The 18,017-nt window shown below is 37.8% G+C and overlaps 1 protein-coding gene across 4 annotated transcripts in view; it reads left to right on the top strand.

Annotated features, from left to right (window-relative positions):
- The window catches only part of SLC2A9 (solute carrier family 2 member 9), an 84,432-nt gene that overhangs the window by 16,700 nt on the left and 49,715 nt on the right, over positions 1-18,017 (top strand). For all 4 annotated transcript variants that reach the window (XM_068188682.1, XM_068188683.1, XM_068188684.1 and 1 more), the window contains 2 exons: positions 2,899-3,023; positions 4,142-4,287. In XM_068188682.1, coding sequence (XP_068044783.1) covers positions 2,899-3,023; positions 4,142-4,287 — 271 coding nt within the window. The remainder of the gene's footprint in view (positions 1-2,898; positions 3,024-4,141; positions 4,288-18,017) is intronic.

Raw genomic sequence — 18,017 nt, 5'->3', positions numbered from 1 at the left:
GTAATTTTTCATCTCAAAGAGTGCATTTTCAGGTTATTCCATTTCATGCTTACAGCAAGTCAGTATTCTTAGCTGTTATCCATTCTTCATGAATTTATTTTGTCACTTCAGCACTTGATTTTAAATTTTTAAATATTTTCCATAGTTATGTTATTTAATTTTTTAGTTTTTCAATTTCTTCTGCCAAATCATACATTTGGCTTTAACATACTTGTTAGAAATATGAAACTGTGCTTGACTCAGACTGATTAATTCTCAAAATATTGTTGAGTTTTTATTAAAATAAAGTGAAGTAAAAATGGCTTCAGAGAAGGCTAGAATTTTCCGTGAAGAGTAGAACAGCATTGTGTGCAGGTTTGTTAAAATGGTGGCTGATCTCTGTCGTAGATATACCACTGCCACTGGAGCTGGTCAGGTTTCCAGGGCAGACCTTTACACTTGCAGATTCTGCCCGTTTATTATGTTTATCTCCATTAAGCCATGAAAATATCTCTGTGGATGAGTGCTGGAGTAGAGATGGGAAGGGGCTGTGGGAATAAAGGCTGCTCACCAAAGAGTGTCTCTTGAGTTTGCTGCTCACACTGCAGTGTGTTTGTCTGGTCTAGGAACCCAGACTGACACGTCATTATGGAAATTGAGGAGCACACAGTGAAATGTTGACAGAACAATAAAATACTTTGCTGTTAAATTGCTCAAGTGTAGGTTGGAGAGTTGTATCTATGATGAAGCTGAGCTCCATTTACACTGACACAGAATAATGAGCTAAGGGGGATTAAAAGCACTAGTCAGAAATAATGTATGACTTTAAAAGAACACGTTTGAATCATATTGTTGTAAGGTTAAAAACATAAATTCCAAATTACTGGATTCCTAGGCTCTATTTACTTCAAGAGACATGTAGAGTAATTTTTTGAAAGGGAACCTTCATCCATGTAAACATAATTCCCAAATTCAGATGTGGCTTTGACTCTTTGTAACTTAAATTCTCTTCTACTAATGAAGAGGGTCTGCTGTTAGTTATGCTGACCACCCAGACCAATATGCTCAAGGGATTGTTTAGGTCACTTCTAGGGTCTCCCTGGAAGGAGAGAGAGGCTGAGCAACACACCAGGCTCCTCTCCTTGTTCTTGGTAGCACAGCCAGTGGTCACACTCAGTGCCTTCAGTGAGAGAGTGCAAGGGGTTGAGGTCAGTGTGCAGCAACTCTTCTGTGCCATTCCTTGTCCTCACTCCTCTTGTGCTCCAGCGTGGGTCCCCATGGACCACAGTCCCTCTGGAGATGTCCCTGCTCAGGCCTGGATCAGCCTCTCCTCCACTGACCTTGTTATACCCTCGCTCCATCTCCCCACAGAAGCCACTCCTGCAACCCCAACTCTTCCAAAACCTTGCCACAGTCACTGCTTTCCATAGTAATACCCTAAATAGAGTGCTTTCTTGTTTTCATTTCCTTTTCATTCTGCCAAAATCTTTGATTTTATCATGCTTAGTTAGGCTGTGCTTTTCTCAGCTGCATAGGATAAGGCTTTGCTGGCCAACTTTTTCTCAAAAAGTATGTATTTTATAGTTTTTATTTAAATTAAAGGAGGAAAAAGCAGTATCTTCAGATGAATGTATGAGACCTTTTTGACCTGAATGAACATTTTCTTTCAATTTTTGTCATTATTTGTATCACTTCAGCCATCTCAGAGTGTATATCCTTCTGAAAAATCTGTTCTAAACAGTTACAGAGTTACAGTCATCAGTCTGACGGGTGTGTTGTATAGACTTTAAATGAATTGTATCTCATTTTTCTATCTTCAAGCCATGTTATCCATTCAGTGTTCAAAACTCACTAGAAAGCAGGAAGCATGATTAAAAATATAAGTGTTAAAAATATTTCCTTTCAAAAACATATGCATCTGTTGTGAGAAGTTGGGTGACTTTTTCAATGGGTGCAAAATTTCCTCTTGATACTTACATATTGAAAAAATTAGAACTGGTGGTACAGTTTGTCACCTGCTCTAGAAAGGAAAGGGATAGACAGCCTTCCTGGTCACTCCTCTTCTTTTTAATTAATCCCTCAAACTTGAGCAGAAAGTTCAGACAGATGAAAACGAAAAAAAATTAGGATGTTGGCAAATGAAAAGTTTAGATGTTTTGAAAATTTTAAAACAGATTTTTGTGATTTGGTTATGCTTTTTAACAAAGTAATAATTTGCCATAAAGAGTATTTCTTTTATTTGAAAATAATTAATGTTTTATTTAACTGTTATAGAACGAAATAATTTTAAAGTGGGGAAGAAATATGTAAACCTGTATTTTGATTAATTCCAACAATTTTTAGGAAGGGGTTGATTTTTATTACTTGAATGAGCCCAAATGTTTTCCCTAACTCTACAATAGGAAGTAATTTTCCTCAATGTATGGTTTTAATATCGAGAATTTAAGGATGAATTATAATGACACAGATGATGTCACAGTTGGGAAGTTCTTGAAGTGTCAAAACCTGTATGTAATATTAAAGTGCCTGTAGTTATATCAGCTTATTGCTATTTGAAGTACATTCTTTGGGTTCTCCATACAGACATCTATCCAGAGTATGCTTATTTATATTCATGTGCAGAGCCTCAGGCCTGGCACTTGGCTTTTAGGATACATAAGTTGTCTCCTTGCTGTGCTTTTGAAGTACAGCTCTTTAGTTATCTATGTTATGTTTTCTTTTAAACTGTGGTGTAGGTTTGAAATTGTATCCATGTAGGTACAGTGCTCTTTTTCAGAACTCTACACATCTAAGAGGCAGTGTTTGTTAGGCACTTTTTATTTAACAGATATTTAAGAATAATAGCTTAGTGTGCTTCTAATATAACTAGATTTAGCTGCCATGATGCTGGTTTCTACCTAAACCCTCTTTGCCTTTTAGGAAATGCACATTGGTGCTCAATAACGTGTTTGCAGTGGCAGCTGCACTGTTGATGTCCCTGTCCCTGCTGGCAGGCTCGTTTGAAATGCTCATACTGGGCCGCATTATCATGGGTGTGGATGGAGGTAAGCTTCGGTCACACTGTACACGTCTGAAATGCTTGTGCACACTCTTTCTCCTCTTCCCTGGTTAGAATTTGCTTTACATCAAAGAGATATTCCAGGGACTAGCTGTAGCCACACTGATTTCACTGGGACAAAATGGCACATTAAGGGCTGGAGGATCTGATGTTTGGAGGAGACACTGGAATGGATGCTCACCACTGCTAACACTGTTGTTTCCCCACCTTTCCTCTTCCAGCCATGGTGGAGTGTATTTGTTTCCATGCCATGAAAATCCCTTGACTAGGAGAGTGTATTCTGTTATTAACAGAATTCTTTTTGCTGTGTTTAGCAGTTGCTGGATCCCGTGTTAATACCTGCAGGACTAGGAAAGGTTTGGTACTTCATCAGTTCTTCCTAGCAATGTGGTCTTCCCAGTTCGAAAGTAAACCATGGGGACAATGCAGCACCAGAATAATCTTGCAGCTAGAAGGAAGGGTTTCTGCTAATTTTTATCCCAGATTACCATCAAGCAACCAAACTTCTGGAGCTGTGCAAACATTGCCATTGTACTGACCAGGGTCGTGTGTTTGTTTGTTCTGTTCCTGGCTTTAAACAACATTCCAAATATTAATTTATGCCTATTGTGAAGAGTTCATTGCAGCTATAAGCCTATATTGAAAGGAACATCTGCTAATATTGTTTACAGTAATAATACTTCATCTGACAATGTCTGCTCTGTCTGACTGATGCATTGGGCTTTTTTCCCTTACCCACACCAGTGTTAACATGATTTTGCTCGCTTTGGGATGAGCAAATTTAAAACATAAAATCTGTTCTCCTGGAGATTCTCATCTCTGAGTAACCTTTGGTGCTCCACATCAAAAAGCAGCCTAAGCACACAGGTGTAGATCTGTAACAGATAATCAATTCCATAGTTATTAAATGGAGTGAGAGTAATTAGACATGCAGGGAAAATAATTAATGTATGTATGGATAGATATAATTCTGTTCCTTGCATGTTTTTATGCCACCCTTGTGAGCAGATTATCACTCAGGCTCCTTTAAATACAAATTTTTTGCATACCTGGCATAACAAATATGTTTTGACTTAATATATGGGGTTTGTTCTTCTTTTGTAGGCATTTCATTAAGTGCCCTCCCCATGTATTTGAGTGAAATATCTCCTAAGGAAATCCGTGGTTCATTGGGTCAGGTCACAGCGATTTTCATTTGCATTGGTGTTTTCACTGGTCAAGTTTTGGGGGTGCCAGAAATATTTGGGCAAGTAAGTATTTAACAGACCTTTTCTATCAAAGAACACAAGCATGCTCTAAGTATCATATTTTCATATTTTGGCTGGATTCTTCACAAAAGTGGAAAACAGAAATATTTCTATTTTGTTTTGAGGCACTTTGAAAAGTAGTTTCCTCCATGTCTTCTAAAATCAGGTACTAAAAGCATCGCTAATTTTGATAGATGTGGCCAGCAGTTTTGACAGCTTGAGTGGCTTGTGTGTGTCCATATGCAGATCTCCTTCTCCCCATTTCTTCACGTACATCTATTTTTTTTTAGGTTCCAGCTTCTTTGGATACCATGGAAATGCTTAAGAGATTTTATATTTTTGATCTCTAATTTTTCAATGCGAGATAGAGCTGAAAAAGGCTTGGTTAGAGGCATTATGAGAACCTGAATAGGAAGACTCTTGCTTAGTGATTATAGTGTTCCTTTTAATGCAATCCTCACTTGCCCAGCTTTTAGACTAAGTGATGGAAGAGCAGAGTTAACACACACCTTTATGGAAATATTCAGCCTCTATTCAGATAAGAGCCTTGTTGTCATAGGCTGAGATTAACTTGGTGGCCACTGGATGTCATCATTACTCTGAATAAATGAACTTGAGTTTTGTTCAGGTTGGCAGCTGGAAATACAGAATCACACAATGGGTAAGGTTGGAAGGACCTACCATGGTCATCTGATCTGACCAGGTGCTTTCCATTCAGAGATGATTCTTCAAGGCAGTGTGGAGGAAAGGTCTGCAGCGATCCTCTCACAGTAAAACCTGAACACAGAATCCCTTCTGACAGTCAGAAAAAGTAGTAAGGAGTTGGAAAGTGAGAGGAGCTTGTCCTTTTCTGTCCATACAAAGGCAACTCCTTTGTAAATACATACCATCCTCCCTGACACTTTTATTTTTGCCTGACCAGCTCTTTTATTCTGTCCCTTCATTCTGGTCAGCTCTTCTGAAGGCAAATGATTTGATTCAATGTACTCTTTATTGAAGGATAGATTTCTCCCCTGCCCATCCAAAGCAACAGATTTTAGGAAAAAACTTAAAATGGCTTTTATTGTGTGGCTTCAACAGATGTCCCTTCTCTTACCTTGGAAACAAGTCTATTACAAACAAGTGTATGAAATTTCAAGAGGCCAATTTGATTGCTTAGAGGATGGCAGCCCTTACATAGCAGGAGCTTTTTTAATTTGGGCTTTTGAAACATGCATACACTTTTAAAGTTGAGGTGTCATGCAGATTCTTATTCCTTGATTTCAGCTCATTCTTGCTGGTTTTATTTCTCTTCTTGCCTTCCTTTCATCACTGTTGTTGCTGCTACCAAATTACAGAGGTATTGTTTCTGTTTCTACAACCGGCTTAATTAATATTGCACCATTAAAGACAGACAATACGTAAGAACAAATATGTTTTATCTATAAAATTATTTTGCTCAAGATGGGTAACATCAGCATGTAAAAAACCCAAAGTTCTGCCTGATGTGAATCACAATATTTCCAACCAATTTATTGGAAGCAGCTTGAGTATTCTAGTTGGGTATGGGGGTGGGTTTTTTTCTTTTAATTTCTCTTGTTTTCAGACAAGCCAGGATTTTTTTCCCTAGGTTTATGGGGTTCCCACTGAAACTCCTTCAGTGGGAGGTAGGTTTTTTTTGCTGCTCTGTAGTTGTTTGTTTCTTATCAGAATTTGTTGTAAATAGTACTAGTTACAAATACTTGTCTTCTGTCATGGTTTCCTAAGTTTTCTGCTGAGATCTGTCATGTGTCTATTGCTTGTAAATTGAACAAATATCTAAGAGGTTATTAACCAAAGTATCTAAGCACTGAGGGTTTTGAAAAAAGGAGGGACAAAACCAGAGATGAATGTCCTGCTAGAAGAGACTCTTTGAAAAAGGGATGGACATAAGAATGACTGTCAGCATGGCTGAGGTTCCTCTTGTAAGAGGAGGTAACAGCAGCATTGCTTGTGTGGTCGAGCAAACAGAGGGAGGGAAGAGGAACTGACTGCACCTTGTTAACACAAGAAAGAAGGAATAGAGTGGCTTAATCTCAAAGACAATATGGCTATAAAAATGACTTTTTATTAATGTTGTGTGAATAATTGCATGCTGAAATTCATCAGAGTGGTGTTTGGAACAGACTTCTGGCTGAAGTAACTTGAGCAGAAAATTAAAATTTGAAATTGGAGTTTGATGCATTTATGTGGATTATATGAGGTTGTTGCCTTCAGTGGTTCTGTAGAAGTCTCTTAGCAGAAAAGGAAAGTGTTTATGTTGGCTGTGGGGCACAGTGTTAACAAGCATTTATTAACAACCTAAGTGATGATTTCCTCTGTTATCAAATGCAAAAGTGTTCCTTTAAATGTGAAACTGTGATAAAAATAACCCTAAAGCAATGAATATTACTTGAGGCAATTCAAAAGTCCTTACTGCTTTATGCATCAAGTATGTTAAGCAGCCCTAAATTGATTTTTAAGCAATCTTTCTTTTGTCAAGATTGGTCAAGGTGCAGCAGGAGGCATGTGGGCAGCCCCAGGTGCAGTGCTGAGGGGCAGCGGTCAGCTCTGGCTGGGTTAGTGGCTTAAGGCTGGTTGGCTGTTTCCTATTCCTTCAGTTTTCCCAAGCTTTCTACTGGAAGTGCTGAGGATCAACAATTTTCTCATTTCCTTCTAACTTTTCATGCCAGTTCTGTCAACTTATTATTCTTTTGATCAAATGTTATTTATTCCTTAGTACCTTTCTGGTTTTTTTTTTCACCATTGCTACAGTCTTTTTCCTCTCTCCTCCCCCTATCACTTGTGATCTTTGTGTTTCAGGTTAAACTTCACCTCCTCTAGTAACACAAGCTCTTTAATCTCTTTCTCATCCTGTAAGCCATTGTCTTGAATAGTTTAAATTCAAACCTAGGAGAACAAGATTATACAGCTAATCCCGGTGAAATAACACTTTAAAAAAAACAAAATTACATAAAATATTTCCTGGTTTTCCTGGGAATATTTTGTCTGAAGTATTGCAGAAATGCATTTAATTCTTTTCTGTGTCTTGCCATATTGACATGAACTAGACAAATATGACTATGTCCAATTTTAAAATTATAGTATAAAAGAGCAAATGGAACAAAACATTTTAAATCTTATAAAGATTGCAACACCTAAACACAGGCAATTTTTTTTTATTCCAGATATATATAACTTTATTGTATTTGTCTCCAAAGGTACTGATTTTAGAATGTGTTTCTTCAGTACACAGTGCTTACCAAGAGTGATTATTTGAAGGAGAAAAGCTGCAGTTGTGACAACAGTCCTCTACTGCAGTGACGTGATAATCTTACTTGCTTTCCACAGTCCTAATTGCCTCCCATCCAACAAATCACAGCTATGTTTTTTATTCAAGATTCTGATTCTTACAGGTCTGGGAAATTCCTGAGGTGTGGGAAATTTCACCATGGTAAAGTGGGCTGGTGATCAGAGTACAGAGCACAATGACTTCATGTGCTGGTGACCTGCTTCTCCACACCACCCCAGCTGCTGAAAGCTGTGTGCTTATTTTCACGTGCTGGCACCTTGTGTTCTGTAAGCCAGAGTCCCTAATTCTTCAGGAAGCCATGGCATCTGTAGATGACAACTTGGTGCAGGCCCACAGGTGTGCAATGATGTTATCTGCTGCAATGTGGGCACTGAATTATTGCTACTGGCTACAGAATTATTTAATTCAGGCCATTTTTGGTTGTACAGCATTGTGCAGTTATCCACGTATCTGACTGAAGGAGAAAACCAGATAATAAGATAAGGACAAACTATCTCAGACCTGTCACTTCTTCAAACACTGCCCTTCAGGTATTTCTGTTCTCTCTGTTTCTGTGATTCTGCAATTGAATCACCCAGCCTATTTTTCCTGACAGTTTGCTCCTGCAAAGCAAAGGCCAGCACACTGTCAGCTTCAGTTTTGAAAGTTCAAATTTACACTTACTGTCTTGGGGAAATATTGTCTGACCTGATTCTGACATATTCCATGTAACATTAGGTATCTCTGTAGCTAACTCATCTAGTTCCTCCTGTAGGGAATGTCCTGCTCCACAGTTTTTCCTTAGCATGGTAACATCTTCTAAACATTGTAAACTGTCAGACTGTCTAATCTACGGCTTCATGTTTTTTAATGAAGGTGGGCTTTAACCTTTCCCAAAATTATAGAGGATCTAGTTTCTGAATACGTTTGCAGTAGTCACAGTGCTCTTATTTTCAATATACATTAAGTTTCACTATCTCTTTCATCTGTGTATCAATACTAGAGAAAAAATTATGTTTCACAGTGTGTATATTTACTCAGGACAGGTAAAGCTGAAACAGTTGCCTTTGCCATGCTTTCCTCAGACCTCGGCTTTGAGCCCCTTTTCCTGTGTGGGGTGTGTCAGGATTAGCCAAGCTGCTGCTGTTTTCCCTGGAGTTGCCCTGGTGCCTGGCCAGCTCTGGCTGCTTCTCTGACTGAACAGCTGCTTTCCATTGGTACACCAATGGACAAAGAGAATTTTTTTTTTTTTTTTGCCTGTTTACTTCAGCAATCCTACTTCAAAAACTTCAAGTGTTTCTAGGTCATGCACGCAGGAGCTTGCCTAACTACATGGTTGCATTTTTTTCCTAGTGGACAGTATGTTACCCTAAAAATTTTGCTTCGCTTGCATCGTAGAGACTCATCAGGGGAGCACTTTGGAATGAATCCTATTGCTGTGTTAGTGTTTCAAGGAAAAAAAAAAAAAAAAAAGAAAAGTAAAGTTCCTGATGTGTCCATCTCTTGAATGTTCCAAGTAGAGTAGATTTGGTCATTCTGTTTTAAAAAGAGTGTAATCAAGCAGTACAAGATGCAGGAACGAGCAACAATGATCAGATTTGGGAAGTGGCTTCTTGAGGAGAAAAATTGGGGTTAAACAGCTCTAATGGGTAACCCCATGCTGGGGAAACACTCAAAGCATGAGTGCATCAGAAACAAAGTGTACCAGAGAAGGTTTAGAATTTATTTTGAAATTACATTCTGTCTTTTCTGGACTCTTCTCAATCTTTCTTTAAAAGCATTTGGAATTTATTGCAAAAATCTTGTGGACATGGTTAGAGTTACAAACTTTATTAATTGGATGTTATCTTTGTCATAGAAGACATGTGAATTAGTCTAATTACACTTTTTTTTTTTTAGGATTTTTAGCAGCTTTTATGCATATTTGGCTACAGAATACCTGTTTTTAAAAAGGTATTTAGCTGGAAATAGGTTTGTGATACATGATGACACTGGCCAAACTGTCCTCCCCACAACTCATTATTTTAGCAAAGAAATTCTGCTGCTGATATAAATATCAGTATCAATTTCTGCAGCAAATTGAGCTAAATATGGAAAAGGACCAATGAACTCCATAGACACTGTACTATATGTCTAGTAAGGAAATATCTCTGTGATGAGTCCCTTTCAAGTCAGTTTTTTACACAAGGGAACCTTGTTGAGGAATAGTTGTGATAAAACAAAAAACTTCTGTAGATACTTCTGTTATACTCTAATTTTCTTTACCAGACTTTTTAGAAATTATATATTTGATGCAATAGATAACTGTGTATTTAGGAAAGTTTATATAGGAATGTTTCATTTTGCTCTACCAAGGTCTTTTAAAAGTACTCCTTCACTTCCACAAAAATAGACAGTGATGGAAGAGTTGTACAGCCTGTGCAGTTGAAAATAAGCTCTGATTTTACTTGTCAAAGCTTCATTTTCAGCATGATTTTGCTTTGTTTTTCTTTTTTTTTTTTTTAACTGATCCTTTTTCCTAAGACTCTTGACTCAGATTCCAGGATTCCTTAAAAACTGTCAGTAAATTATAGATGAGTAGCGAAAGCGACTCCAAATCAGTCTAGGGACCTGAAGCCAACAGGTGGACACCAACGGCAAAATGATCTGCTGGAGATGTTCTTGAAATGAATCTGACACATTAGCGTGATAACACAAGATATGAATCGAGCAGTTTCTGTGTATTTTTCTATGAGCTCTTTTGTTCTATATGTTTATCTTCTCCTTCAGCCATGATAGTGACTATAGTTAAAGATATTCTTCTTTAAAAGACAAGTGAGAATTTCAGAGTATAGAACAGAGAGCTTTTGTGACAGGTGAACTCTTGCAGCTTGATGCAGAGTGTTGGAAATTAAAGCAGCTTATGCCTTATGCTGTCTACAGAATATAAAAAGGTGTTTGTACTTTCCATTAGAGTAGGACAAATGCCTCCACCAGTTTAGCATTTTCCAGCATCACTTGAAATCCTAAAGTGTCCTCTTTGTAATAATTTCAAACATCAATACATAGAATACAAAATCTCATACATATTCTCTACATAGAATAAAAAAATCTCGTAACATCTTCACTCTGCCTAGTTATACTCTGAAAATAGAGTGAACTGAAGCAAAGTCTAGATTGGAAGCCAGTAATTAGTGGTGTGGCCCAGAGTTCCACTCCTGTTCAGTATCTTCATTAATCACCTGGATGATGGTGGAGCTGTTTGTACTGTAGAAACATGCTGCTTTCTGGAGTCTATTTTAGTATATTAATTGGTAGCTCTTAATGAGTTCTTAAGAGCAAAGATTAGTGTAGGACTTAGGAAAAATAACATAGGAATTTTTCTCATCAGCTCTGGTTACCAGTTGTGGGGGTTTTTGGTCTGGATTTGTCTAAGTTTAGAGCAAAGAGTTTGAGGAAGTGGTCTCATAGTACTCCTGGAAACCATTCTGCTGTTGAGCCAGGCTTGTAAAAGGTGATTCCAAGTTACCCCGGTCCCTGCCAATTCACTGGACTGCTGAGCTTGTACAGTTTTTCTTAAAAACACAGAAGCAAAATTGCTTTATAATCATGTAGTAAAATGCAAAACTCTGAATGAAAAGCTAAAGCCTTCCCTGAAGAGTGCTTTAAAATTTCTGCTGAGGGTACAGGAGATACACTGGTGCTTATAAGTGGCTGCTCAAATCCTTTAAGGGGATGACATTGCTAAGAATAACTCAGAGAAACACCCGTACAAATGGGAGGGAGGGAGGGAGGAAGGAAGGAAGGAAGGAAGGAAGGAAGGAAGGAAGGAAGGAAGGAAGGAAGGAAGGAAGGAAGGAAGGAAGGAAGGAAGGAAGGAAGGAAGGAAGGAAGGAAGGAAGGAGCCAAAAATGTTTCAGTGCTTGTTCAGCTAGTCACTAATTTCAGCAGGTGTTTGATTGTTTGATGTTGGTCTGCACTTCCTGCAAACTACTATCAGACATGCCAATTAAGAATTACTCGAGGCAGTGGTTTTGAAGATGGCAATACTTTTTCAAATATTCTCAGTTCTTTTCTTTTTCTAGCAATGTGACATTTCCATCCTCTTTTCACAGTAACACATAAGGCACAAAGTTTGTTACTGCTGAAGCAATTTCCAAGTCTTTTAGCAAGACACAAGCACTTCAATACAAGCTGTGAGTTGCTAATCAGGGACATAAAGATCACCTCACCCAAGGGTTGGCTGATCCAGTCAAGGGAAGATGCTGTGCAGCAACCAGGCACAATCTTTATGGGTCTGATAAAAGTAAAGAAATGCTGCCAGGACCCGCTGGGTTGTTGCATATTCATAGTTCAGTGGGACCCATGGAAAGAGGTGTACTCTGTTATACCAGTCCTGCTGGGGGAATGTGGTTTGTGTTGATATATTTATAATGGAGACATTAAGTGGGGTACTTTGTTTATATCTATTGTGGATCAGCTGAGATTATGTATTTACTGGAGATTATAAATCAACGTTTTATTTGTTCCCCGAGACAGACACAATGGTATTTATTCATCCCTTTTCTGTACAGAACTCATTAAGTAATGCATGGGGAAACAGCTGTGTGTTTTCATGTTTGCAAATGAGTTCCAGTCAATTAAGGTTGTGCTGTGAGGCTTCAGTTCCCAAAGTTTTAGCAACATATGGCTGATTGGCCATTTGTAATATTGAAATGTTGCAGTTTTGCATTTGGGAAGGAGAGCATCTTACAGGAGAGGAGTTGTCTGAAAGTGGAAGTGTGGTTATGGAAACAAAAGCACTATGGAGATAGATACATAATTTAGACTCAAAAATGAACAAAAGACTTAATGGCAGAGCATCCAATGTTGGGATGAAAGTTTATCATCAGTGAGGGCTGCTACCCATAGACAGTGAAACAGTGCTCACCTGACTCTTGAGAAGATTTCTATGTAGCTGTTCTCTGCTTAATTAGGTCAGCTGGAAAAGCAGTAGACAAGCTTTCCTGGAAAGATATTCTTCAAAAGATGTGAAGAAAAGAAAGACATCAAAACACCGTGGAGCTGATAAAAGCTGCTTATAATTTTCTCCTTATCCACTGAAACACAGTTAACACATGTAACAAAATTTAGAGCATTTGTTTATATTAATATTTAAAATATGACTTTCTGCTACTTTATCAGACCTAAAAAGGTGAGTTTTTTCACATACTGTAGCTGACCTGATAATAAATAGTGTCTGTCTATAAAACTCATCTTACCCTGCATAAGTTGGACTCTGCTTCAAATGTTTAGGAGCAAGTGAACATTTCAGATTTTCCTCTTTCCTTAGTGCTTGAGTATTTGATAATATTTACAAGTCTGGTATTAAGCAATAAATCTAAATCAATTTGACCTGTGACTTTCTTCCAAACTTATTTCACACAGTGGGGAGATAATCACCACTTAAACATTTTTGAAGATTAACATTTCAGTTTTACTTTCTATTATACATTGTAAAACTACCCATTATTGCAAATTAATGTCCTAATATGTAAATTTATCCTTTACAAATTAGGTATTAATGCCATAGTAAGTTGCTCAAGCACTGTAAGATAGCATGCAGTCATCATATTGAGTAGGAGTATGTGTTTTCTACTCTTGAGTGTCTTTGCTTTTGAAACTGCTGGCAAAAGGAAAAAAATGGGGGGTATATTCTTGATTAATATTTTAAGGGTTTTTTAAATTTTGAAGTAAATGTCAAGTTAAAATGAATTGGGTTTTGTTTTCTTTAAAATCCAAACCAGATTTGTTGTCATTAAAAAATGTTAAGATGAAATATTCAACTCTTCCACTGCTTTTAAAACAGCAAATATGCTTTGGGTATTTTTATGTTTGTTTTTCTCTTAACCTCGATATACCTTGATATACTGAACTTTCACAACTTCGGTTTGGCAAAATATAATCACATAAGAAAAGATTTGCATCTAATGTAATTTCTAGATGCCCTGGAGCACTTCTCTTCATCTCCCACTACAGTCCCAAAAGGATGCAGTTCTCTGGAGTTCTATGTGCCACATCTTCCAGTCCCACAGGGATATCTGAGGTACACCAGGGCATGAGAATGATAGTATGTTCTCATGTTTGAAAAACTGAGTCTTATCCTCCTCAATTATTTTAATTTACTATTTTTATATTTTGTTATTTATGGATGCTAACCTGAGTCTAAATGCATCACTGAAAGGAAGTTCTGTCAGAAATTTTGCCTAGCTCCTGCATACCTCTAATATTTCTCCCTAAAGAAGCTCAAATATATATGCTGGCTGCTGATATTAATCCCATGTGAAAACTTCCCATTTCCCATTGCTTTTCTCTGAGATTTTTGCTTCTTTTGGAGATGAATAAGAAATGAAGACAAATTATGCCATATAAGTGTGCAGTAAAAAGTTAGTTGTTACTCCAATAAAAAGCTGGACAAAAAAAAAAAAAACACCTGGGGAGCTTGTAACAGATATTTTAATTCTCCCTCTCAATACATCCATGATCTAACATGTCATTTAGTGAACAGAACAGCAGACACTCAAGACACTGGACACTTTCAAAGCTATTTTAAGTTCTCATCCAAAGGCCATTTACTCAGTAACAAAAATCTCCTGCTGATTTCTGTGAATCTTACATCAGATTTGTACAGCCTTGAGTCTGTGACTTTCCATACTGATTATTACCTGGGGAGACACTGATACTTGAGTAATCTTCTTGTCAGAGCTATAGCTGTAAAAATACACATCTGGGTGCAGAACAGAGGTGAAATACACATATTATCTGAGTTGCCTCTGTTTTAAACAGGAAGGTAAGCAATTTGTAACTCTGTTATTGAAATAGGTTTTGACAAATTGGGTAACAGAAATGGTCATGCAAAGAGAAAATTGTGTCCAGCAGGGATATAACTCTGAGATTAGCACCCTCTGCAGCCAGAGGAGACTGGAGAGCAGTGTTTGGAGTGGTACAAAGGAGGTAAGAGGAAGGCAGTTGTTTTGCACCTTACTTGAGTAGCTGCTCTGAAGCCTGAGATGTAGAAGTTCTCTTCTCTCAGCTGCCACATGATCATCACCACTGTGCCATACCCTTGACTAAAGGAAGAAAAGATAGTTCTAATGCTAAGAAATTAGTTCCACCTCAGTGCTTTTTCAGTCCTTGGCCCCAGGCCAGCGTGGACGTCCTTTACTTTTAGGAGTGTTTTATGTGGTGTGGTAGCAGATTAACAGAGAAAGGCTGAACTTGTGCAATATTCTGGGCTTTGCATGCCTAGGTTTACCCAGTCTGTTCTGAGCAGGGATGCTTTTTTTTTTTTTTTTTTTTTTTTTTTTTTTTTTTTTTTTTTTGTGGGGAAAAGGGAATATTTTTGATAAGCATTTTTTGTGCCAAGTCTGTACAAGAATGGACAAAATTCAATTGCTTGAATATAAGCAGATAGTATCATCCTGATGCCCTGTGGTACCTTAGGTGTCCCTGTGAGACTGGCAGATGTGACACAGAATATCACAGAGACCTGTATCCTTCAGTAACTCCAGCAGGAGGCTGAGGCAAGATGCTTCAGGACATCTAAAAATTACACTAGATGTAATTCTTTCTGTCTGTGTGTGTGATTATATTTTACAAAACTAAAATTTTAAATGTGTTCCTGCTTTTTATAGAAAATGAAAAAGAAGATGTTACCAAATCACTATTTCCTGGATATTTTCAGTATCTTGCATTGGATGCCAGAGGCTTTTGTCTCTTTGCTCCCGATATACAAAATGGGTAAAATATGTCATTTTACACAAGAAAGTTATACAGAAAGGTCATTTCTGTTTATACGTTGTTCAGCACTGTAGTAAACTCATCACAACCCCATCCCCAAGGAATTAATACCAGAATAAATACTTAAATGGTGACTATTTAATAGTGACTGGTAAACAGACTTGCTCACTGAGAGATCACAGTTCATCCTGTGCACTGAATGCTAAAATGGGGGAAAGAGTATTTATTTTGATACTATCTCCTGCATGTTTCAAGCAGTAGGGGTAGCCAAGCCCCTGACAGTTCTGTGAGGCAGCATGGTGGCTGCACAGGGATGCAGAGCAGGGCTGGGGAGTGCCCTGTGCTACCCCATGTCCAGCCTGAGCCTAGGAGATGTCTGGGGTATGGGCATTTCCCTGTGGCTCTAGAAAGGACAGGAGAGAGGATGTGGGAAGCTTGCCTGGGAACAGCTGGGATCAGGATGCTCAATGGGACATGGGGATCTCCACGGCACAGAAACCCAAACTCTGGGCAGAGGGCAAACAAGGACCCTGAGTGTGTAGTAGTGGTTGAGTTGTGAGCATAATCTATATCCAGATTATGATTTTAAAATAAATAGATAAATAAGTAATTTAAATCTACTTATTTAACTAAAAGAGAGGTTTAGCATAGATGTTAGGAAGAAATCCTTCACTGTGAGAGTGGTGAGACACTGGGCCAGACTGCCCAGAGAAACTGTGGATGCCCCAGCCCTGGAAGTGTCCAAGGCTGGGCTGGATGGGGCTCTGAGGAACCTGGGATAGTAGAAGGTGTCCCTGTGCATGGCAGGGTACTGGAACAAGATGATCTTAGAGGTCCCTTTCAAACCATTCTATGTTTCTCTGTTTCTATGAAATAATTTAGAGAGAAACAGAGAGAGTGAAGCCTGTCACAGATGCTTATTTCCTTACTCAGTCTTTTTGATCCCATTATCCATCTCATACTGGGCTATTTAATTGGCCACAAAAAATGGATGCCTATGTCCAGGGCACTACAGCACTTCTCACCACTGTTGCATGACCTTGTTAACAATTCTATTATGTTAACAATGTTCTATTCTGTTAACAATTCTCCCTTTAAAATGCATATACACATACAAACAAATGTTTACCTGGTCTGTGTTGAGAGTGTCTTCACATTTTATCAAAGTCTTCCTAATTGCTGAGAATACTAAATGTAACTGGTGCTTAAATAGATTATTGAGTTTGATAGGGATAATTCAGATGTCAGCAGTGCCTGTTGACATTTCCCCATGCCACTTTCTTTTCAACCTTTAGATGGCTACAATAAGTTCCATTTTCTGTATTTTAGCTGATGACTTTCTGACATGGCAATATTTTCTTTACTGTATTTCACTGCACCATAATCTTGTTTCATTTGCAGCTGATAAATCCATGCCATACTTTATCTCCCTCCCTTCCACCCAATCTTCTGTCTCTGCAGCTTTGCACTTTATTCCATCTACCTTTAAATGAGTCTGTGGTTGTCAAACTTGCTCTACTGTTTAACTGTCTTTTGTAAATACATCAAAGCCAGGTTTTTCATGCTCCAGCCTAAGCAAATATCCATAATGTGACAGTTTAAAATGAAAATTTTACCATCTTGACATGTTATTTGTACCATTTCTGAGCAGGTGATGAAATCAGGTCCCCTGTAATTAAAACATTTCATGCTCTTTTAAGTTTTCCCTGAAATAAAGTGGAATGTAGTTGTTTTCATTTCATTTCTCCAAGCAGTGCCTGTGTGCTTCTCCTTACTGCTGACAATTGTGGTTGAAATTGTGTTTTAATGTCTACTAAGTCACCTACACTGTCTTTTGCCTTAAGCTTATTACTGCTTCTGAGCACTGTCCCAGTATATGTCCTATTCTATTCCTTCTTAAAGAGGTAATGAAACCTCCTTATGCCGCCTTCTCTTAATTCTCTTTATAGGGTCTAGTTCAACTGGTTTTCCAGCAATTTTAATGAATCCTTTAAACTTATATTAGTCCTGCTATTTATTTTCTGCAGTGGGAGGAAAGATTTAAGATTGTATAATGTAAATTAAGAGAAAAACAAGTAGAACACACACTCCATAATCTTGAATAGACATGAAATCTTTTGAAATCGATGGAAAAGTTTCCACTGGCTTCAGTGACTTTCTGATCAATTCATGCCAAAATGGCAAGTGGGAGCAAATGTATGAGCATTTATGAGTATTTATGAGTTTACCTTAAGGTTTTAGAAGTTAGCAATGTAAAGAGTAAAACAGAAATCTTTAATAGAGGAAATAAAGGAAACTCAGTGTCTTATGTGGCAAAAATAAAGGGCTCTTCATTATAGTAGCAGGGTTTGCTATTTATTGTGAAGGGTAAGTTCAGAGTTTGTTCATAACTTTTTGAAAATAGCACTTTCAAGAAGAGTTATTTGAGATAAATGTGATCAACTTATAAACCATACACTATAGGAGACTTTAAAAGGAGTGTAAGCTTATTCCATGGAAGTCTCCATAGGTGGGCAGAATGTTGGTAATAACGGTATACAAAGAATAGTTTTTTTCCCTTTAAGAAGCGTCCTTGACATGGTGGAAAAAACCTACAGAATATATGATGTGCTGATCAAGAGTAAGATTTTTATCTGGAGGTATTGTCAAAAATTCTAACACCCTACAATTTTTTTTATATGGTACA

Source organism: Anomalospiza imberbis, chromosome 4 (assembly GCF_031753505.1).
Source record: "Anomalospiza imberbis isolate Cuckoo-Finch-1a 21T00152 chromosome 4, ASM3175350v1, whole genome shotgun sequence".
NCBI classification, from domain to species: domain Eukaryota; kingdom Metazoa; phylum Chordata; class Aves; order Passeriformes; family Viduidae; genus Anomalospiza; species Anomalospiza imberbis.
This window is presented reverse-complemented; position numbering and strand designations above follow the sequence as displayed.